Raw genomic sequence first — 25,328 nt, 5'->3', positions numbered from 1 at the left:
AACTAAAAATAATCACACAATTGAGTAGGCTTTCGAGATATCGGGGCGGTTGTGGGCAGGTAGTTGGAGAGTAATGAACTATTCCATGTTGAAATCCATCCGATCCGAACACAATGCTCTTCTAGACAACAAGCAATTGTTCGCTCTTTCTGAAAGCGGGCGGCGTCCTAATTTTGAGTACTATTTAGATAAAAATAGGTAATTAATGTCTTTCGAAGATTAATCATGAAAATGTAGAAATAATTTGTATAAGCTCTATGGACGATGTTTGAAGTTTCAACCAGAAATTGAGGAGAATAGTTAAACAGGATAAATAATGCAAAATAGTCGTACATTTGCGCCTAGTGAAACTAATAACAGTGGGAAAACGCAAAAATCTTCGCTTCCTTTGCACCCTTTCGCCGGGCTGCTGATTCGCAACTTACGAGACCCGCAACAAGTCTAAATAAAATGACAGATCTCTCGTGGGAGCTGCAGCGTTTCAGTATTGCATACAGTAGTGCATACTTTCCCTAAAGCAAGCAATCGGACCGGAATGACTATTGACTTTCACCTGTCACGAAACAATGCTGTACGTACGGAATAAGGCTTAATTGGACAATTAGCCACCGTGATTGCGATGTTGTTTCTTTTCTGAGAAACCCAAAATTATCTTGGTTGGTTCACACTTGCGATCATCGATCGTCAAACATTGAATGACAGAACTGTTCAAATAAACGATTCGGTGAGAATTTTGACGCTTACAAGAATGTGCAAACAAATTTATAAGTGTTGAGCAAATTAACATTGTTTCAGTGGAATGATCGCGGAACGTAAATTATGTGCGGTCAACGTTTCAAGGATTAGACACGACGATAGAAGCAAAATGTGTTTCTACTAGTACCACCACTTGATATAATATATTCCGAACCTTGTTCGAAGCTGGCGTTTCCAATATTTGAAAGAGTACAAGTTTTTTTTGTGCAATATTGAATTGAATTTTTGTTTTGCAAACTTTTAATAAAAACATATATGTAGTGTAATTTTCGACGCAGTTTAATTTTTTTTAAATTCACAAGTCTACATTAACAAAATGCACATGATTTTTTTAATGATTCCTGGAAACTTTTATCCATGGAATTTGGAAAAAATAAAAAGAAAAATGTAGTTATATAAATATTACCAGCGACGGTAAAAAATCAAAATCTCAAACTCATTTAGAATCAAAATCAACTGTGAATGTAAACTTGATCCTATGCAGAAAAACTCACGCGTGAGTTTGTCTGTTTTCATAGCAAGAAGCACAAAACTCACATATATTTCTTCCCGCTCGATCACATTCTGCTTTGCTTCAACTGCTATCCGGAGCTATGCACATATACATACAAATTCGATGTTGAACAGCATTGGCATTCTCTCGTGCGATACGTAGCTGTGAGTGAACGTGAGAGAATGAATCTCTAAATAAATCGCAAAGTTAAACTAAAACACACATTTAAATTACAAGTTTATCTAATTCTTATTGGGCTTTTTACTTTCTAGTTAAGAAAATGACGATTCCCGCGAAGGAAAAATGTATATTCCGCCAATATGTTTACCATCTTAATTCATGAATGTGTGCGGCATTTTTCGCTGCTAATGTTTTCTCTGACGGTAGATTCTCTTTCGCTCTATGATTCGTTGGCAGCTGTGGAAGAATGAATGAATGCTCACAGCTGAATTTGGTTCACATCGCATAGCAACAGAGACATCGCGTATAATAGCGAGAGAAATTCATATGTGAGCTTGGCGCTTGTGATCAAGGTTGAAATTTCATGTGCTTGAAACCTCATTGAGTTTTTTGCTTAGTCCATTCTGATAAAAACGGCTTTTTAAATTAAATTAAATATAACTTTGCTTATATGTCAATGCCAGACGGCGGATACGTTCATGTTGATTGTAATTTGTTAAATAAACGTTTAACCGTAGAAAACGTTGATGGCACTGCGGGCGCAGAGGACAATGAATTTGTAACATAGCGAGAATATTAGGACAATAGTACCTACCGGTTAAGATTTTGTGGACCATTTGAGATATCCTTTTGCCGCTGTTCGAGGGATTTTATTCCAATCAACAAGCAGAGGTTAATATGACCAATATGATGGGCATTGTATGGCAAAAAAGCCATGGGTTTATACCGTCTTTAGACATTACCCTCCTTTATCGGCAGACTTTGCAGCCAGCTGTTAGAGTACAGGAAAATTACGGGGCCAGTGCAACGATCCTACTGACTCTAGCAAGCACCGCCTAGCCGAGATTCGAACATGCGACGACTGGCTTGTTAGACCAGCATCGTACCTCGAAGCTAACTGGGCGGTTATGGGCAGATCGAAGCAAACTGGGCGGGCATTGTATGGCACATATGTCGAATGAAATATTTTTGTACACGGTCAATACGTTTCACATAGATGTTATAGTATGGGTACCATACAACACAGGCAAACTCTAGGATTGAGCGTACCAGCGAGCAATAGAGGGCCCGCAAAGTACCGTGATCATCAAACTCCTTACCGATTCTTATGTGCCATGAGGTATATGAGGCTTGGTATATATACCATTGATAAAAACGAAAATAGTAGGGTCCCAAAATACTACCTTGGGGAACCTAGTAATTTTTACTAAATCAGCTAGATCGTGGCGTACCCAATTTCACAGCAATTTTACGATTCCGCAGATATGATTCTAAACATGGTACCATCGCGACAGATACTCCGATTTTGTTAACTTAACACGTAAAGAAAAAAATTACTGCAATGGCTTTTTGTCTCCGGATTACTGAGCGGAGATATCGATTGCAACTCTCTCTCTTAAGCCAGCCAGCCTGAGAAAGCACAATACTGACGAAGTACGCATTTTGCTAAATAAATAACGAATATAGGACTTACAGGCGCTTCTGTATTCATGTTATGTGAAGCGAAAACAAGACGACCTCAAAAGAAATTCGAAACAGTTCTGGTTCTTTGTTAACGAGAAGCGTTCAAGCAAAATGGCTTTCCTTCCAGCATGTTTCTCGATGATTCAACGTGTGACAATATCCAAACTACTTGCAACATGTTTGCTAGACAGCACTCTAATGTGTATAATTCCACCTTAGCCTCATCCTCTTAAATCGATGATGCGATGCGCAACGTCCCTGGAACCATTTTGGATCTTAGTATTTTCCTGTTTTCTCTGATATTGAAACTGGCCTTTCGAAGTTAAAAATGTGGGTCACGATGGAATGGATGTGCTGGAGCGTTGCGTAAATCGTTGCAAAACACTTGTATATGGCACATATGGCACCAGAACAGAAAACGTTTCCGGAGTGTTTTAAAAGATCCTGTGGCATTCAAATTTATAAGAAATAGGATAAACATGGCATAGAAAACTACCCAGGTATCATCTCTTTATATGCCGGGTCGAAACTGTTAGAAATTTTTGTTGTCTGCAAAATAAAACCTTATATCTCCATAGAACAACATGGCTTTTTCCCCAAAGGTTCAACCAACACAGACCTTTCACAGTTCTGTGCATTGTCTGCGTCAGATTGAAAACGCTGCTCAAGTTGATACCATTTACACGGATCATAAAGCTGCTTTTGGCCGTAATGACCACAAAATTTTGCTTCGAAAACTGAATCACCTAGGTGCTTCCGATGACTTTGTCTGCTGGCTTAAGAGTTGGGCAACAAATTGAAAACTTTCAGTAAAGTTAGGCTCTACTGAATCGTACAGTTTTTGCGGTCCATGGGAGTTTCATAGGGAAGTAACTTAGGACCGTTACTATTCATTATATTTGTTTTGTGATACCTTCTGTCTATCGACCTGAATGATCAAAAGGTTAAAGGGTCATAAATAAAAATAAACAAACAAACAAACCTCCTGGCTACCACGTGTTGTATGCGTATGATTTAAAAAATTAGTATTAAAAACTTTAATACTAACATTGAAGTCAAATTCGTCATACACTTGATTAAATTGGTTTGTTCTGTGCGTACTCTGTTCTACAGAAGTGTGGTCTAAAGACTCGCCGAAGCCGAAGATTTCTTGGAGCCATGTTCACATCGATTTGACTCAAAATTTGATCAGCATCTATTTCGCCAATAAGTATTTTTCCAACGAAAACAGCTCTGACAATGTCGCGCCTTTTCGCCAGTATGTTCATACCAAGTAGTGCGCATCGGCTAACGTAAGGCGGCAGGTCGTTTGGGTTGTTCCAAGGCAGAAACCTCAAAGCGTAGTGAATGAATTTCTTTTGATCCTCACATCATGGTATGGACTCCAAACCACGGCTGCTGTTTCAAGCGTTGACCGCACAAGAGAGTAATACAATGCCCTCAGATCACTGCGGATCACTGAATTTATTGGAAATCCGGAAAACGAATCCAAGATCACGATTAGCCTTTGATATGATGTACGAGTAGTGCTCCCTAAATGACAGTTGTGTATCAAGCAAAACTCAGAGGTCCTTGTTGAGTTGAGACTCTTTCGAATACTTGATCGTCAATCTTGTACTGCCAATGTAATGGATGGTTTTTTCGAGTGAAAGAAATTACAGCACGTTCACAGAGCACCAACTTGCAAACAAGTCTACCATCCATTGTAGCTGCCTAAAATCCTCAATGGGCCTCACCCGCAACAAAAATTTGCAGGTCATCTGCCAATAATAGTCGGCATCCGTCGAGTATTATGAAGCAAATGTCATTGATAAATATGGAGAACAGTAACGGTCCTAGATTACTCCCTTGTGGCACAGCAGATGGGTTTCCAAAAGCATCCGATTCGTGAGAGCCAAGTTTTACACGCAGTCGAAGATTGGCGAGATATGACGTTATCCACTTTGCAAAGCCAGTTGGCGCACCCAAGCGATCAATTTTAGCGATTAAAATTTTGTGATTGACTCTGTCAAACGCCGATTTCAAATCCGTGTAGATGGCATCAACTTGTACACCTTCGGTTCTGCTATAGTGTGACGTAAACTGTGGTATGTTTGTAGAAATAGATCTCCTAGAAAAGGAACCGTGCTGATCGGTTGAGATATAAGATTTGATTCCTTGCATCAGTTGGCAACTAACTAGCGTTTCTAGCAGTTTGGATCCAGCACTTAACGAAGTTATGCCACGGTAATTGGCAAAATTTCTCTTTTCTCCTTTTTTGAACACTGGGAACATGAAGGAGCTCTTCCAGCGGTCTGGAAACGTAGATTGGCTTAGTGAAGTATTGCATATGAAACGTAATGGTTCACATAGAGTTCTTGCACACCGCTTCAACACAAGCGTAGGAATTCCGTCTGGCCCTGCTACAGCCAATGATTTAATTCCTCTGATAGCGGCCTCAACATTCATAGTGGTGAGTTGGCCTACACGGAAGTCCAGCACATCAGTGGGCAAGTTATTAACAAACCAGTCGTTGTATGTTCAAATCTCAACTTGGAGAGATTGTTAGAGTTAGGATCGTTGCGCTAGCCTCGCAATTGTCCTGTACTGTAACAGCTGGCTGCGAAAAAAAACATCATGTTTCGAAAACAGAATGTAGCACCTAGGCTTTGTTTTGCTTTAACAACGAAGCAAACTTAATTTATCGACCACTTCTTGAATAACTGGGTACTCACCACCATATTAAACTTTTTTTTCTCACGAATGTATTCTAGCGATTGCAATTGCTACAAAGCATTGGCTTATTTCTGTTTATATGAATCCATGAAATCACCTCATGCTAAATATCTTGGCATTATGAGGCTAATTTGAATAACCAGTCTTTTCACTACGAACTCACCCACTCGACGATTTCTTCCAATGAAATTCTAATCAATTATTTAGTATACTGTTCAAATTATTAGACAGCAGTACTATACCTATTTTCTTTTCCGAGGCGATATAATACCTGTAATCAATAAAAACTCGCATGGGTAAAATTATGTCAATCGTCTACTACGGGGCGTGTACGTGAGACACGAACATGTTTTAATTTGTTATGTTTAGGAAAAGGTCGTTTACACTAAAAAGTTTTTTCCAGCTCCACTGAAATGAAAATTATTTTTGTTTATTAGATATTGTTCACAAAAAATCAACCGATGGAAAGCATTCGGTGCCAAGCAGTAAACCTGCGTCACTGGGAGGAGTAACCCGTTGTTGGCTGTTTGATAAATGTACATAGGAACTAACCGACAGAAATAGCCGCCCTTAAATGGATCCGAAACTGTGCCATATGGTCCCGTTCACAGTAATGTCTGTTATATAAACACACCCACGATCGAACACCGTGTTTTTTTTCTTCCATGGCGGCCAACGCAGACGCTCTGTACGGCGCACTTGAACTGGTTTCCCAAGTCAAACTATCATCAACCTGCTCCCCGAATGTCAAGGTCACCGCAATTTCCATGAGCAAACATGGGAAGCACAAGGTGTGTGTGCGGCGAAGACATGGTAATTGTCTGCATAAATACATATAATCGTATTGCGAAGTGCAGATAACGTTCTGCGTATGACTAGCAGAAAAAAAGAAGATTCTTCAGCAGCTGTTTATTGCTTGTTGCATCTTTGCCGTGTTCTACGCCTAGCGTTACCGCTAAAGCGTTGAAACTGACGCGACCTGTTGTTGGAATGCTGGCGTTGCCTTATTCAGCTGCACGCGGACTACAGCCTTTGTGTGCAGTCATAAGTCGAGAACAAGTTTTTTTTGCAGCCAAGAAGCAGAGCAGCACAGTTAAATGCAAACCGACAAACGGGATTCATTATGCTTTCATAGGAGAAACGCTGGAGGCTACATTGGGGTTATAATTGCAACGTGCGTCATAATATGCGAAACAGCTTTAAATAGGCTTTTCTCGCGGGTATTATCTTATAGGATAGGATACATTTGCATAATTTCTAAAGCGGGTTTGATGCCTTGCACACTGCACAGTAACTAGCGTGGAAAAACTCATGAAAACTAGACTCAATTATTCTAATTATTCATCTTTGAGCGAGAAAAGTAAGGTGTTGATGTTCGCCAACGATGAATAATCGAATGTTTTCTTTTTTGCTCAAATTATTGAAGTTTTGTAATTGAAAATTAGCTCATTTATTACGCATGGCGCCGCTGAATCTGAACAGTTTCTCCTATATGGGGCGCCTAGCTCAATTGACGATCCCCTGTCTAATTTGCAATTCATTTGCTCGCTCTCTTTCCCAGCCGCCTCCAGTTAAATTAGATTATGCGTTGCATGGCGGCTACACTGGAACATCTCCCCGCTATCATAACAGCCATAGAGATGACTATCTTTACTCCTACTTACGAAAAAGTACAATGATGATGTACCGCCGTTCCGGTGACCAGTTTCCCGCATTTATTAGTGACCCAGGGCAGTGGGTTTCCAAAAACTATCTGCCCCACTGGACCGCTCAAAACAACTCAGGGAGGTTTGCAGATCGGAGGATAGCCGAATCGGAACCATTAACCTACTGGTTCAGATTCGGGTTCCCGTGGACTGCAAAACACAGCAGAGACTTTCACTAAGGCCTTTTAAATATGTATAAATTGTCGGTGGAAATAATACCAAATCGACAATTTCGCTTCTGGAATTGAATTCATAATCGGAACGAAAATTAAGTTTTTAAAATATATGTGAATGTTGAAGCACAAGCACGTGCATGAATATCATCGTTCGAACGGCCAAATTTTTACTACCATCTGGTGATTTTGACAGTTAACAGAAAATTATTTTAAATGAGTCACACTTCAGTCTAGTCAACAGTGGGTATTGTATCTTAAGATTTCGTCTCGCCAAATTGGTAAAACACACAAATTTATGGTCTTGAACAGGAACTGGTTAGTGGTCTGACAAGGTCAGGTTGTCGCTGTCAGGAAGGATGCAAAAACCTATTACGATGCTATTTTAGCAATGAGGTTTAATTGCCGGAATCGTATTTGATATTGATGTTTTAAGAGCATCTGCTCTTCCATGTACGGTCAAAGGAGTGCAACTAATTAGTTTAACTCAACACAATCAGCACGTCGTTATTTCCATTTTGTACTTCAGTACATTTCTGTTTATGCAAGTTGAACGACAGTGAGTTTATCGCGTAAAAATAAAAATGTACGTAATGAAACATTAAAAGTGATGTGAATTAAAGGGACGATGCCCTAAGAGTTATTTTCCCTCATTAATTAAAATTGTTAAGCCTTTCTAATATAAATGTTTCTATAAATAATTTCTACGTTCCTGATATGGTGTTCACCTGAGACGGGCGTTGCTGTGTTGTGAAAAAGCCACACGCTACCTCTTAGATGCCAAAGCAAATCCAGTACCCAGTGAGAGTAAAGAAGAAGAAACTTTAAATATAACTTCTGATGGAAGAAATATATGTTTACATGAAGGGCGCAAAATTGAACGGTCTTTGTCAAATTTTCCAGTTCATTTAATTTTTCGTTCTAGACGGTAACATTTACTCCTCCCATAAGAAACTAAAAATAGCTTGAATTGCTTATAGTCTTGAAAAGAAAAATGTGTAAATATGCCCTTGTTTGAAGTACAACCCTCTCTAAAATCAATCTTCGAAGCTATATTTTTTTTTATTTAATTACGTCATATTAACACAAAACTTCCAATGTAACTGGTGATGAAACATCAAGTTGAATCGAGCTATCTTTTATTTTTAATTTAGACGGATGATAAAAAGATGCGTATTAAAATTATGCTCCGCTACTTGTTTCACAACATTTTGAGGACACTACTCCAATAAAAATTTGACCTTCTGACCGCAAACCTTTCACAGGACTATTTTTGCACCTCTTTTTACAGACAGAGTTAAGTACTTCTCAACAGTTGCGTGACCCATCGTTGCAAACCAGTTGTAATAGAAAGGCTTGTAATCCAAGCCTGGTAATTATGCCGCGTGCAGTACATCTTTCCAGCTGAGTGCTTTCAACCTGTCGCAACTCGCAAATGGCTCAGAGCTGTACATTCAAATCCATTTTCACTTATTTACTTGTAGCATCTCAGGGAAGCAACGACTGAGAAAAAATATTGTAAGTAACACTTGTAGAGCTCAATATCAACTGCAGTATTACTGAATTAGATGATGCTGTAAATTTAGTAAGATGAGTGCTCATTTACGTAGCAACGAAGCGACTATAAGGTCGCGCACTGAATACAAGAGCTGAATGGGGATCTTTCAAACTTATCGTGAAAACCTGGCTTGGCATGATCTTTTTGTTTGCTCTTTTGACTAAGCAAAGTCTTGGGTTTTATACCATCTTTAGACATTACCCTTCTTTATCGACAGACTTCACAGCTGGTTGTTAGAGTACAGGAAAATTACGGAGCCAGCGCAACGATCCTACTGACTCTATCTAGCAAGCACCGCCTAGCCGGGATTCGAAGCTCTTTTGAGTACAGCACTTCAATCGAACAGAGTACGAAAATGTGAAGTATGGGGCAATCGTAGAATTAATTATTATCTACAATTTTGCATATAGATTTACATATACAATATAGAAAGTACAGTTTTATCGATTGCGCTAACGGGGTTGTAGCGTCATAGCACCTTAAATGCAAAAGATAAAACCATACTTTCTTCAGCAATATTGTAGACAACAGTTAACTCTACTATTGCCCTATATATCATTTTTTCGTTTCGTTCGTGTTTGGTTAAGGTGCTGTAGAGCTGCCGGAACTTGACGTAAGTCTCATCATCCATGATGAGACAATGAGGCTTCGTCAGCATTTGGGTGTACTGTTTCCGGGCCCGTGACTTTCCCACCGTATTTTCCCGTTTGTCGCGATTTAGAGCATTCTGCATTTTGTACGTATTCATATGCAGTCCCTCCCGGTCCTTGGCTCTCTGAACGAAAGACTTGGACAGATTTACCTTTTTTAATCACATCCCAAACACAAACAAAATGAGTTTTATTACTCTTATGGTGGTCTTCAAGACCAATTTTGGTTTTAAATGCCATCATAGAAGTGCAATAAAACCAAAATTGTTACCTGGGATCCCTGACCAAAGCATTGAGATTCCCCTTAATTCCTTGTGATGGCCCTTGACTTCTTGGTCCTGCTTCCACTCTATACGCCTCTTTGGAGTGGAAGGGACGATTTATCTCTTGGATATTTTGAAATTCCGTTTCTTTATCATTTGCGCTCAAATTCTCATCTCATGCACTTTTGTTTCTAATCGGTCTGACTTGTTGCGTCGCTCTCCTGCATACGTCCATCACACTTCCACGACACGTTTGTGATCCTGGTCACTAATAGAACATCCATTCTGACCGCATTTCTCCTTCTGTTCGACGCTTAGAGTTTCGAAGTAACGTTTAATCACACGACTCACCGTTGACTGCATTCATTCCGAGTTCGAGTTGTTTTCCGATGTCCCGATGAGAGAGTTGATATGCTTACGCAAAATCAATTCGCGTTGTTGCTTTTTGGGTGACGTCATTTTTCCAATTTACGAAAAACTGACAGCGATATAAATACAGTGTAAACAATACACTCTAAACTACTTCTAGCCAAATTTTCAAGAGAAAATACCCAATAGGTAATTTTCTACAGCGTTTTTTCCGTGATGGAATTTGATGTAGAACATCCTTTAGTGCCTGCAATTCGTGGTACATACGCCTTTGTAATTCTCCACAATACGCCGTTAAATCTCCTTACTAGTATTATTGTCGGCGGTGACCAGAGATCTCAAATATACGAACTCATCGACCACTTCCAGTTCATCGCCGTCAACAGTCACACTCTGTGGGAGGCAAACGTTGTTTGCGCTAGAGTCTCTTCCTTCCATATTGATTTGTAACCCAATCCTCCTAGCCTTCGGTTTTAGTATGGCGTAGATTGCCTCCGCCGTCCGTAGTAACTATGTCGAGGTCGTCTGCGAAAGTTAGGAAATGGCTACTCTTGCTGAGGATCGTTCCTCTTGTTTTGATGCCTGCCGGATCTCATCTTCAATAGCGATATTGAATAACATACAGGACAGTCCATCCCCTCGTCGCAACCCTCTGCGCGATTCGACAGGACTCGGGGTGCCTCCGAAACGTGCACGTAGCACATTACTCGCTCCAGAGTAGCTTTGATCAACCTTGTCAGTTTGTCTGGAAAACCGTTCTCGTGCATTATTTGCCATAGCTGTTCGCGTTCAACTGTATCGTATGCTGCCCTGAAGTCCACGAAAAAAAGATGCGTGGGCACGTTGTACTCTTGACATTTCTCGAGGATTTGTCGGAGGGTAAAAATTTGATCTGTAGTAGCACGGGCCCCCATAAAGCTGCCCTGATACTACTCTACGAATTCTCTTGTTATTATAATCTGGGAGAGCACCTTGTAGGCGGTGTTGACCAGCGTAATTCCATGGTAATTACAGTATTCTAGCCGATCGCCCTTTTTGTAGATGAAACAAACCACTCCTATCCACTCCTCCGAGAGTTTCTGCTCCTCCCAAATCCTTGGAATTATCCAGTGAAATGCTGTTGCTAAATAAGGTACTGGAGGGTATTTTCGGCCTGTTTCTAAATTCAACCTATTTTCCTTTTCTCTCGCTAGTAAAAATACATACAACTTTACTATGTTACAACTATTTTCTCAAGACTGTAAGTAATCTACTGTTTTTATTAAAAGAACGTCAAAATCACCTGATCTTCAACTAGAACTAGGCCATTGGCCGAAAAAATATATGCAGTCGCTTGATGGGCCAAAAATACCTTCCCGTGCCTTAGCGATGAAACGTGTGGAAACGTTTCTGGAATCTGCGTTTTACGGAACACTGTTCTATCATAGGAAATCGTCAATAAAAGGCATCTACTCTACATTTTTGCTCCTCTGTTTTTCGTTTAGTTCTTAGCTACTTAGCTAAAGTATCTCCTACTTTTTTCCATTTCACGCTCTATATTCAAAAAACTAATAATCTTTTTTTTTGGAAAACTATCCCCAGGTAATATTTTTCATAGATTACTGTGAAAATTTCCTTATAATTTTATTGAAATTTTTTTTACGATATTTGGTTCTTGGTATATGAGTTTAAACTGGTCTTTTTCGTAGAAATGAATTCTTTTCGGTCATAACTCAGGAACGAAAAAAACTTATGATGAGAGTTCACAAACATAAAAATATTTTTAAAATATTCATAGACATTGTTTCTTCAATTTTTCTTTTGAGTTTTCTACGTCTGTGAAAAAATTTCTGAAAGAGTATTTTTCTGTAAAATTTGCCCACATTTTTAAGGAAAGGATTGTTCTATGCAGTTTGATTGATTCAATGGTTATGAATTTGTCGATTAGCGATAGTGAAATTAACTATTAGTTTAAATCACTGGCTTTCAAGCCGTCGATTCCGTTGGGTTGTTCGACAGAATTCACTCTTTCTGTAGTAACAACATAGACCAGTCGAGCAAAGTTACGCTCAACTCGACTAATAATTCAATTGAATGTATGAACTGAATCTCTTGTTTGATGAGTGCGTGCAAGCTTGCGTCTTATCGTGTGAGTTTTTTTGTTGTTAATCAGTGAATATTGCAAAGTATAGACAAAAAATATTGCATTACAATTAAAACAAAAAGTGAACTAATCTACTTTCCGGCAATTTGCGATTTCACAACCAAATTCACTTTCATCGTGGCGCAGCGATCGCAGCGATCGCAGCAATGTATGAATTAATTAAACGCTAATTGGCAACAGGCAACACGAACAAACACAAATTGGAAAAACCGAACCCCGGTAGCACTGAAAGGCAACAGTCAACCGGCCACAAGTGTGTATTAGCCATGGCAAATACTTTCCTTTCTTTCCTCCTTTCATCTGATCGCTTGGAAAAGCGCGTAAAGCCCCGTGTGGTGTGGATATCATGTTACGCGCGTTTGTGACTGTGGGGACTGTGATTTTTTTGTGCAACTTTGTATAGGAGGAACCACAAACCTAAACCTCACACGCAATGTAATGTAGTATACTGCAGGTCTTTACCGGCGCATTCATCGAGTGCACACTTCAAATTAGTTTATTAGCATGTAGCTATTAGCCTGTGTACCTTCTTACCAGGGTTTCTACTTTGTAATAATGCCTTCCCTTGGTACATACTTCGTTGTGGTTATTGATAAGTTTGTTAATGGGTGAATGGTCGTTAACGACGATCAACTAACAGTAACTATATTAATTTTGTTTGATACCTCTACGAAGTTATTATTGAATTTTAGAAATAGAAATTTTGAGTTTTCGAAAAAGGTTGACAGTTATTCCCCTACGTTTTGGTTGACTCGTCGGTTTCGCGAAACATTGCTGTTATCATTATCTGGTTTGAATTCAACTCGAATCTGATAACCGGAACATATTCGTTCTCATGCCTTACAAACGTTTATCAGTTCGAAAAAGTACAGTGTAGATTTCCGATTACTAATTATTGTAACAGGAATTACGCTCCATTACCAACGTTTTTAATTACTGGTTTCCAACCAGCTCAGTAATCAATTCTAGCGGATAATAATCCTAGCGCGTTCCTAAACAGATTTAAAACAATCGTAGCGAAAATTATAGGCATTAAACATAGCAAAAGCAAACAGAATACTATCAAACATACATCGCAAGCCTAGCAAAGCAAAACTGGGCGTCCTTGACCAATTATACTGCACGTGACGACAGCCCGTCGTACGGTGTGGCGCTGTAAAAGATAAAATGTTGCTTCTTTGCTTTCGTTTTTTATTACAGTTGAAACGTGAGTGGGCTTGCTAGTGCCACAGTACGGGATGATCCCGGTTTAATACGGCGCCCTCATCTGGCCGTATACGTGCAAAAGCAGTACCATGACAATCAATCGAATATTTTATTGTATTGGGCATGCGGTCGTTTTAAGTAGAATTCTAAACATGGTTGTCAACACCGGCTCCTGGCGCACTATGGGTTGTTGTTTTCAAAATTTGGATATATCAAGCATCATTGGTAATGTGGAAAAATAAAGGTTTTAAATATGGTATTCCCGTTTTTTAGCAGAATGTCAAAAAGAAATGTTTAAAATAAAAATTTAAAACAAAAAAAACTTACTTTTTAACAACAAAAAAAGAAAATTTTCCAAGGAAACTTTAGACACATTCCTTTACAACATGGAATAATGATGAGACAGTTAGAGCGACATTTCTACGGAAATCCGAGTGTTATTTATTATCCGAAGCTAGAACGGAGGATGCAATCTATTCTGTTCGTCCAAATGGTATTATATTTTTTCATGCTTTGTTCGACAGCATTTATTATATTGAAATATATTATATTTACATTTTTCATTCATACTCGGTTTCCGAAATAGAATTATTATTTTTATTGTACTATAATAGTTGATTGGGAATTTTATAGAACTTCTTATCAATGAAACATTTACCTAACAATAGTAATATTCCGAGACATATAAACTTGCGAATTAAAAACATAGCATTTGAAAAAAGCCGATTTTTTTTAGATTAGATTGTTTCTAATTTTTGAAAATACCCAATATGTCATTTAAATGAATGCAACGTGTTGGTCTGCTTTTTTAATCTCGGTATGTTTTTTAAAAGTGCGTGTGCTATGTAAAAATTTAATCAAAACTACGATTTGGAAAACGCGTAACTTGTCTATTGCGGATTTTCCGCCATTATTCATCTCCACTCAAGTTTTGTGTTAATAATTCAGCACGAAATTAAAAAGCTTAGCAGTAAATCAAGAATTGTTCAAAAAGTAAAACCGTACCTATCAATATTACCCACAGTGATGTCTTTGCTGGAAGCCTTCGTCAATAAATTGAATTACTTGTGCCCCTTGAATATGTAGTATGTAAGCCCAACAGCACCCAATAAACGTGGGTTGCACCGTCTTGCGACAAGCAATTCCTGACGTCTAAAATCGTTACCGAATAGCTGCAGCTCATAAATTATAGAAATTCGTTCGCTCTGTCTGCTCTGTCGACTTGCGCGTGGGATGAATAAACGGCTCAAGGAAAATCAATGGACGTGGTTTACACTTCGGTAAAGTATCCAGCGTCATTCACAACTTTTTGCATTCCAGTCGGGACCATGCGAATATTCTTTCTGCACTGTTGAAATAAAAGACTGCCAAAAAATGGTACATGATTGAGTTCCCAAGACGGTGGTGTACGACTGAAAAAAATTTCAATTTCAAATTAGCATTGTAAGAAGCACCCAACTAGCAGTTATTGCAGTATTTAAGAAAATAGAAATTACCTAGGGAACGATTTCTAAGTGTAGCAAATGGTTCAATCGAAATGCAATTGATTTTGTATTGGCAAATAAAATTGGCATAACAGCAATGCATCTCTACCAGCATCGATTACATGTAATTATCTGAAAAGAGAAAATTGATATTGTCGTGCTGGCATAATCAAAGACCTGACCCGCATTGAATTCGCATCCGCTAGTTAGACGATATTTAGTAGAAACGAACGCCGCGCGCCGGGTACAATCGATTCGATATTTTTCCTCCCAAGCAGTCGGCGCAAAAATGACAGCTACCAATCATGTCAATTGTTTGTGCTCTAGGTCCAAAGGAAATTTAATTCGAATGCGGCATGTACTTTATTTAGAGAGAAGCGAACAATTCAATTGTCGGCAATTGCGGAGAATAGACGAAATCGATTCGAATTTTGCTGCACCTAGTGGAAATAAATAATATTAGACCGGAAAGAACTTTGGCCGTTGAGGTTGTTTCTATGTCACGATTGATAAAATATGTAATATACAATAAAATGATTAAAACGTTAGCTGCGCATCGTAGGGAATTTTTAAGGGGTTACATTTGAGAACGATCCCATACAAATTATCCTACAGACTTGGCAGCCGTACGATGATGCCATTAAAGTGTTTTTTAATAGCGAGAAAAACGCTTGTGAAACGTGATACTCAAGTAACTACGTGTGATGGGGACGAACGAAGATATTTTTCAGAATCAGTACTGTGGCTCGAGTGTTATTTAGGAACGACATTAGTTAGACTGCATGTGCTGCGAAGTCTCTACAATTACGGGTGTGAGCAGATTTATATTTGTCTAACATTCATTATGTGAACTCAACTACCGTACCGTAATGAAATCCTGCAGAGGAACTATACTGGGAAAGCTTTTTATGCGAGTAATATACGTCGCGTAAAAGTCGCATATATATCATAATCGGCGTAAACTTGCATGAAATAGGGATCCTTCCATCACCTTCTAAATTTTATGTTGCATTCTTTGGCTTTTAAATAGTGAGCTTTTTTAAATTGGGATAAGGAAGGTAACAAAATATCAAGACAAAACTGACATAATCATCCAACCAAGATTTATATGAGAGAAAATGTGAAAATTTAAATGCAATACCTAATGTAAATGAGGTTAAGAACATAGCATTTGAGCAGTAACTTGACAAACAGACGTTGCAATACTGACCCATGTTAAAAAAATGCAATGAAAATTTAAAATGATAACGAAATTGGTAAAAAAAAGTAAGATGAAATTAGCTGCGCAGTGTTAGAGAAAATTAAGTTACAATATACACAATATACGTTAGGGTATGGCAGCGGATAATATTTCGACGTTTGACAGACAATATTTCGAACGGCATTATTGTTTGTTTTGCTGATGTATCTGTATCCAGATATTTATGTTGTAACAGAGTGACGAACGTGAAGACAAATCCCGGAAAAATACTCTTAGTATCGTGTTAATATTGTGCATTTGATGATGTCTGTGCATTATTCTATGGAAATTAAACTGTCATTGAAAGATGACATCGTTGTTTTTTCTCAATTGTTTGGGGTGTTTCATTTGCCAAGCAACACAATTTTAGTTGTACACTTATTTATAACCAAAATTAATCAGACAAATATTTGCCAAAACAATTTTGTAACAACTGTGTTAGTAAGGGCGCTGCCTTACTATGACTGTGACGCTTAATCCGTGACCAATGCCACGACGGCGCTCCTCTATCAAATAATAGCTTTCGAAAGTAGCCGCTCATTCCGGTTCAGACGCAGTTTTGCGTACGACCGGGGCTGGTACCCGATTTTCCCTAAAATTATTTATACTCTGTCTTATTCTCATCAACTCATATTCTTTTGAAAAATATCATTACCCAGTTTCTCGATCTTACTTCTTACTTCCAGCAGGATAGAGCCGCTATAAAGAATTTCTTTCCACTGTATTCGGTCCTAGGCTTACTTACTTACTTACTTATGTGTCCATGTCCGCCGGTCCGGCAGAACAAACGGATGAAATCAGAGATCTCCACTGCCGACGGTTACCCGACATGGCTTTTATCTGTCGCCAGGATAGATTCTCGTCTACAGCCCGGAGGTCGTTGGCTAAGCTGCGTCGCCACGAGCCTCTGGGCCTGCCTCTTCTACGCTGTCCTTGTGGATTCCAGTCGAGTGTTTCTCTGTAGACCTCGTACGCTCCTTTCCTCAAGGTGTGTCCGATCCACTTACGTTCACGAATTTCCGTGGCTATCGGCCATTGATGACACCGATGATGGAGCTTCTCATTGGATATCCAGTTGTCAGGCCACCAGGTACCATGAATTATATATCGCAGGCACTGGTTAATGAATATCTGCAGTTTTTGCGTTGTCTCCGCTGAGACGCACCACGTTTCGTAGTCATACAGCAGTACGGATTTAACGTTTGAATTAAAGATTCGGGTTTTCGTACGTAGAGTGAAGAACTTGTGCGTTGCGGAATAGTTGTTAATCTCTGCTCTCCTGGCGTTTTTTCCTCCACAGAATCATGGTCAACTCATTCCGTGTTCGTCTATACAATGCTTCCTCGTGTCAATGATTTGATAGTTTTTCTTTTTTTCCTCCCCGTTGCTTTTTGACATTCCTCGTCAAACCAATCATTTCGTGCAGTCGAAGTTTCTTCAGCTAGCACCGCTGCTGCGGCTTCATTGACAGCCAAGCGTATCCTGCTTCATTCGTCTTCGAAGTCGAAGCACCTAGCTCCATAGTGGAAGGTAAAGCGTCATTCAGTAAACTTGTGTAGTCCTCGGCAACTCGCAGGTTGCTTAATTGCCGAATGTTTAACCGAGGAGAGTGGCTTTGTTGCGAAGTATAAACCGTCGGTAGTTTTGAGCGCACATGTACATGTAAGGCTTGTTCGTGACAAAATTTGGACACCCCTGAACACACACAGCTTTGGAAATACATTAACAATGAGTGAAATATTTTGCAGAGTGGTAGACGTATGTCTGTTCTTTCTGAAAATATAACACTTGTTTATATTAGAAGCGCTCAGCGTAAAATGGCGTCCAAGGAAGAGCAGGTGCGAAAAGCAATTGTGTGCGGTCGCAATGAAAATCCGGATCTCTCGTTAAGAAAACTTGCCAAAAAGCTTGGATTTCCTCCAAGTACTGTTCACATTGTTTTAAAATCGTGCAATACTCGCTTGACAACAGCTAGGAACAAGCGAAGTGGAACAAAAACGGATCTGAGGAACCATCACAAGGATGCGAAGGTAAAACAAATATTACGAAGGAGACCAGATCTTTCTGCACGTACCTGCTCGTAAAATAAAAATATCGCCAACATTCGTACACACTTCTAAGCAACGACGAGGCATGAAGTCTTTCAAGGTGAGGACTGTGCCAAATCGTAATGATAAGCAAAACACGACGGCCAAGATACGCGCTCGTAAGCTTTATCGCGAATATTTAACCACAGAGAACAGACATTCATCTTGGCCTCGCAACGTGTGTAAAAGCTCAGCCACCATTTTGAATGTATGTGGTAATGCCTCCGCTACGTGGCGCTCACATCACTAATAGAAAGAGCTTTGGTTGTTAATATGTGTCAATACACATCAAAGCTATCGTCATATTTTCACCAAAGCATTTAACTTGTATTTAACAGTTGCTACAGCAACTAACGTATTGTTTACCCAAACTATCGAACTTGAAATAAAGGTAAACATTTAGCAACAATAGTAACTATTGTAGAATTCCTGTTTAATTTTTCGGAGAAACTGTGTTTCTGTATCGGTCACCAGCTATTGGCAATTTTGGCAAACAGGCTGAGAATAAGCCGCGATTTTATCAGCCACCACCTTCGAGAGCAATGAATCGCAGCTAAACCGGCGCACCGGCGGATATCGTTGATGTGGTGCAGGTCTTCCGGTGTTTGAAGATGAAAATTTCACTGTTAGTACCACCGCGACGGGGTCATGCTGCGTGTAACGACGCAATGTTGAAAAACTCACAATACAGCCAAAATAACTATAAATATTGAAAATATTGAATTGCGCTTTTCAATTCGCTTTTTTCAATGTTTAGCAGTATTCAACAAATAACATAAACAAAATCGATCCGTTGCTACAACCGTTGCTATAGGTTGCTACAGTAACTAACATTAGAGTTGCCAGTATTTCGAATATGTAGATTATGACAAGAATATATAATAAATTTGGCAATGCGGATATTGGGCAACTGGCGCACACTAAGAGAGATTTCGCTAGTGTCTTGCTTAAAAGCTTACACACCATTTGCGAAATATTTTATATGAACATAATTGTCTGTTCTGTGTGATTTAACGAAGTTTCCATGCGTTATAATGGACGATGAAACGTATGTCCTAGAAGACTTTAAACAGCTTCCTGGTATGTATTTTTACACTGCCATGAAACGGAATGGCGTTGCAGAGCATTTTAGGACAAAGAAGTAGGCCAAGTTCCTAAAGTTCCTAAAGGATATTTAGTATGGGAGGCCATATGCAGCTGTGGACGAGCAAGCAAAAGTTGAATCACTACGGGAACGGTTAACAAGGAAATATACCGTGAAGAATGCACGCAGAAACGATTGTTACCGTTCCTACACAGCCATGATGTACCCTCGCTGTTTTGCCTGATTTGGCCTCCTGTCACTGCGCCAAAGATGTTTTGGAATGGTATGATGCTAATGGAGTCCATATTGTACCGAAGGAGGCGAATCCACCTAACTGTCCAGAGTTACGCCCCATCGAGCGGTATTGGGTTTTGGTGAAGAGAGAGCTGTCCCAGCACAAACAACAAGCAACAACTACAGATAAGTTTCGAAAATCTTAGAAAAACGCTGTTAAATTGGTTGCCAACAAGTTTGCACTGACCCTCATGGCAAAGGTAAACTCCAAAGTTCGCCAATTTTTCCTGCAGACCAAATAATTAATGTTAATTTGTTTGATAATTTTTAACGATATCACATAAATTATATAAAATTGTTTCACGGATTAAACTTCTAGCAAATTTGTTTTATTGCAAAATTGAGGTGTCCAGATTTTGTCGCGAACAAGCCTTACTGAGAAAACTATTCATATAGGTATAATTTTTATGTGTATTTCTGGGCGGATTGTGTTTATATGTGGCACATGACAATCATACGGAATTTCATATGGAAATTTACCATTAGTAATGTGCAGAATATTTTGAGTGTAGGTAATGATTCGAGTTGATATCTGCACTTCGTAGGGAGCATATGTTGGTGATGTTTGGAAAAAACCTGTCATCGATGAGAATATGGTCGATTTGGCTCAATGTTCGTTGATCAGAAGATCTTGAGTTGGCTTTGTGGATATCTTTGCGCTGAAAGAAAGTGCGTCTGATCCTCAGGCCTCGGGAAGTAGCAAAGTTGATACGTTGCTAGCCATATTGTTCGTGTCGCTGTGCAGGTTATAGAGCTCGATCTCCGGTCTATACATCGCTCCTCTACCAAGCTGGGCGTTCATATCCCCGATGACGATCTTGATGTCCCTTGGTGAACTGCTGTCGTACGTTACCTCCAGCTGCGCATAGAACGCTTCCTTCTCGTCGTCGGTTCTAGCTTCGTGTGGACAGTGCACGTAATGGTGTAGTTGAAGAAACAGCCTTTTATCCTTAACATACACATCTTCTTGTTGATAGCCTTCCAGTCCAGCACACGATCCTGCATTCTGCCCATCACTATAAAACCCGATCCCAGCTCATTGGTCGCTTCACTGCTCTGATAAATACCTTCTCACCTTTGCAACAGATCTCCTGCAGTGCAACCATGGCAAACTTTCGGTGTTCTAACTGATCGAGCAGCACCCTTTCGTCATCTGTAAAATTCAGTGATCTTCAGCTCCAGGTACCAAGCATCCATTCCACGTACTTATTTTGTCGCCTTTCTGCATGCTGAATGTTTCGAGTCGAATTTTCAAGATTTTTCGTAGTTTGTTTGGTACGATTAGATTGCCTTACACGATACCATGTCTCGTTTCTCGAACTCGATCAGACGTTTTATTTAAAAGTTATAAGTAATCATATTAAAACAACGTGACATGATTTTCTCTGGAACCGCTTAACCGATTTCAATATCTTTAGTAAGAAAAGTAATAAGTAAGACAAACCAGAAACATTCATTTCCTTGTCAGAAATATCTAAGTTTTGAAAATCTTTTTTTTGCCGTTTTGGCAATCATGTAAGTTATTTTGTAGAATAAAATTTGGTTAAATTATTGTGTATTGAATATCTTTATCGACAAACTTCGCACCCGGCTATCAGAGTAGCTGACAAATACGGGGTTAGTGTCACGATCCTACTAACTGACATCACCGGCCAGCCGAAATTCGAACATATGACGACTAGTTTGTTAGACCAGCGTCGTACCTCGAAGCTAAATGGGAGGTACTTGTGGGGTATACCAACAATTTATAGCCTTAAATCTACAATTTGGTAACAAGAATTTCTATAAACCGTACATAAACCAACCTGCAGCTGAATTAATTACTGCAAAAATAATATTAGCATTCATACCTACCACTCAAATATTAAAGTGCAGTTAACAAAGAGATAGGAGGCGATACGATATTGTTCAACGGAAAGCGAAAATAAAAACAGCAAAATGAATAAATCTTAGGCGTAGCGTCGGTTGAATAATTATTAACGTCTAGTCTCAGCCCGTATATGGGAAACAATGCAAACTTGCCTAAAGCTGTAACACTTTCGATGATATTTGAATCTGATTAAAACTCGTCTATATTTTGGAAACTTTTCACTAATGCTAGTTTGAGAGTCACAGAGAATGCATTTGTTTCGTAATTATTCACGGATGAATAATTGACTTTTTTTTACTTAAATAATGACATATTTAGGTTGGTTTCTTCGTGCCAACTATCAAAATAAAATTCTCCGAAACCTAAATGCGTTTAGAAGTATTCAACGGTGAAGCTATTACTACGTCATCGGGGTAGGGGTGCGCCGAAGTGGCGTCAACCTAAGCGACCAGTTCGGCACCCTTCGTTATCTTCCAGTTTGGCACAGTAGTAACTTTCCTGTAGCGAGTCACATCGATTTACTGCCAAATGTGATGATGGATTGAAGTGAGCTCCGAATTCAGCAGCCCTGACGCTGTTCACATAAACCGTAACAACCTACGGCTTACCAATTACTGTTTATATCAATGAAATTGAAAAAGGTACGGCGGTTAAATTAATTCAAATTTGCCCGTTTCATTACATGTAAACAGGTATGTACTCATTAAACCAATAGGGTAATTTGCCTCTTTCACGAGCAAAAAACAAGAAAAGTGATTTAATCTGAACGTTTGGCCAATCACGCCATCAAAAACCGAATGTTTTCCGTTCCTTTTACAATTCCATTGAATTTTTATGTGCACTTTGGGGAAACTTTAAGATAATGGTTAGATAGGTAATGTCAATTGTTCAATTAAATGCACTTTGTGCCAATTGTTATTACTTATTGGCTTTCAAAAAAGCATGCTGCGATAAAAGAGACGGTTAGGTTCACCGGAGTTCCGTAGCCGCAAGGTTACAATATCCATATAGGAAAAAATATACAAATGAAAAAAGTACCTAAAATAGTTGTAGTGACAGGTACCTAACTAGTTGTTTTTTTATTGGGACAGTAAATGTGGTTATGAAAATTGCACCTGCATTTGCACTCACATCGCGCGTGCAGTTTTTGTCAATGGGAATGGGAAAACGTCAAATCTTAATTAATGATGCAATCGTGGCCACCAAATATTATCTCAGCCTATTTTCAACTGCTCGATGATCTCACGCTTTTATGTTATTTTTTGTTTCAGAATTCGCCCACAAATACCACGCGAGCTGATAGATATGTGCCGGGTGTGCACACAGGTCACACCCGGTGAACCTCAGGTATATCTCGGTTCAGACAAGGCATTCACATTCGACTATGTCTTCGACACAACTGCGACACAGGTAAACATCGTTTTCTTACATAAATATATTTGTATTATAAATTTTATTAACCATTTATTTGATTTGATTTTTTATAAAATGAATTGGGAAAAAACATCCAGTTATCCAAATCCACCTTGATGTATTCAAATCTTCACTGTGTCTGCGTTTTCGACCCCAGCTTCTCCACCGGTGAGCGTGGATCCGCCGGATTTACTCTTTTCACCGCCACTAGAACCGCTAGCTTTACTATCACGTTTCTCTTCATCCAATGCGCTGCCCTGCACGGATGGTATGGCCATACTTGCTCTTGGAACGTCCTTTTCATGCTGAAACATCAGTAGATAATCTTCACCGACAAACTTGGAAATAGGCATGTTCGTATCAATTTGACCATCCTGCTCCTGGTTCATTAAATATTTTATGAAAGGGCACGGGCTATTTTCTGTCCCAACAAAGTATTCTTTTCCTTCATTCAGCGTGTACCGATGGGCCATTTTTTGTTCCAGTTTGAGATTACTGATCTTAGTTTTGATTTCTCGTAATGCTTGTTTCACTGGCTGCAGTCGATCTTGATGAAGCATTAATGCTCTAGCTACTGGATCTTTGGGGTATAAATCCGACAGAGGTATTTGGTGCAAAACAGGCTCATCATCAGTTTGGGTTTCAATTTCGTTGAGCTGTGCTTTCGGAGCCTTCTTGTAGCGCAAGGTCGTTTTTACCAATTTCCGTTCGTTTCCAACGTTGATAGGAATATTGAAAGTCGACACCATCGTTTGCAGATTGGGATCCTCATAGCGGGGCTGATGATGCAGTTCATCCCGTGGATGGATTTTCGGTATAATCGGCAGACTCATTTGGGCTGCCTGTGGAGCAGGAAGTATTGAGGACGATACTGCCTGCGGTGAAGACGGAACAATTTTGCGAAGTTTGACAAGCGCTTGCAGTGGAATTTTGATTTCGTTGATATCGCGATCAATTTCGAATACGGACCGTTTCAGGTCAACCTGGCAGTTTCGATCCGTGCCGACAATTTTAGCGAACGCTTTCAGTTGAATTTCGATGGTGGCCATGTTTTTCTTCGAATCTAATAGTAATGTTTCAGTATTGAAAAATGTGTCACAATGCTACAATCAAGGCTTACTGTATGGTTTTCAAGAATGTCTGGGCGCTGGATGACGAGCTTTGGAAAGCTTTCAAAATTATCAAGACAAGTTAGGTATATTACCAAGCATGTAAAAATATAAAACTTACTTTGCTTCCTCGTCCTCTTCTGTTGGGTACTCTTACCTCTTCGTCCAGTATTTTGAACAATTGTGGTATTATTTCTTTTACTGTACACTTCATGCTTACCTATCATTTATTGAGGAAGTGAAAGGATGGTAGCTAGAGTGAGAGAGGTGCCAATCAGAGATGACTTGGTTTATGAACCTTATTACCCTGATCGGTGACGCAAATCTATTTGTGCTCCACAAATGCAGTTTACAGAGCAAGAGTTCCGAGGTTAAATATCATCTTATACGAAACCGAGATTCCGAAGATGATATTTACTCCGACAATGTCCTGTCACAAGACCGGTAAGCGTGCTGAGATCAATTGTGGGCCATTTTAGCTTTAGCTGTTAATTTCCGTTTGAATATCATCTAATGATTAATCAAATAGTTAATGCTACTTATAAGTAACAATTTTATCAACCAATTAGCATAATATTCACGCATTAATCGACAGAAAAAGCTCAAATGACCCATAATTGTGTGTGACCCATGTACTCGACGTTATAGATTTTTTAGATTGTTTGAGCGATTGTACGGCCATCCAATTGGCCATGCCTGTTCGGCTCTCCCGCCTGTCGACGCTCTACGAGTCGGCGTGTTGAGGATAGACGAGGAACAGGACTGAAATTCTGCTAGCACATCATTCAGTCACTAAGTCGCGGACAAGATACAACACTTATAACTCTTACAAAACAAGTCACAAAATGTCAAAAATAAAACAAATTACTTTCAACTTACGCGTCGACCGGTTTCAGGTATCATATGCCTATATTTATTTGTTCACATCATTCAGATCCTCCTTAGATGTTCCTCCCCTATTTTCTTCTCCACCTCCTTCGTTTCTTTGTTTTTCGGTAGAGAGAGGATGCTCGGTAAGAAATGGTCCACTGCATCAGTGACCGGCCCAGTTCAGCAAGGGCAAATTACTGT

At 39.4% G+C, this 25,328-nt stretch overlaps 1 protein-coding gene across 2 annotated transcripts in view; it reads left to right on the top strand.

Moving 5' to 3' along the window:
- LOC128741119 (kinesin-like protein KIF21A) overlaps window positions 1-25,328 on the top strand; it is a 60,412-nt gene that overhangs the window by 19,353 nt on the left and 15,731 nt on the right. For both annotated transcript variants that reach the window (XM_053836698.1, XM_053836696.1), the window contains exon 2: window positions 23,007-23,145. In XM_053836698.1, the coding sequence (XP_053692673.1) occupies window positions 23,007-23,145 (139 nt within the window). The remainder of the gene's footprint in view (window positions 1-23,006; window positions 23,146-25,328) is intronic.

The sequence above is a fragment of the Sabethes cyaneus genome, chromosome 3, assembly GCF_943734655.1.
Source record: "Sabethes cyaneus chromosome 3, idSabCyanKW18_F2, whole genome shotgun sequence".
NCBI classification, from domain to species: domain Eukaryota; kingdom Metazoa; phylum Arthropoda; class Insecta; order Diptera; family Culicidae; genus Sabethes; species Sabethes cyaneus.
Note: the sequence above shows the minus strand (reverse complement) of the source record. Positions and strands in the feature narration are given on the sequence as shown.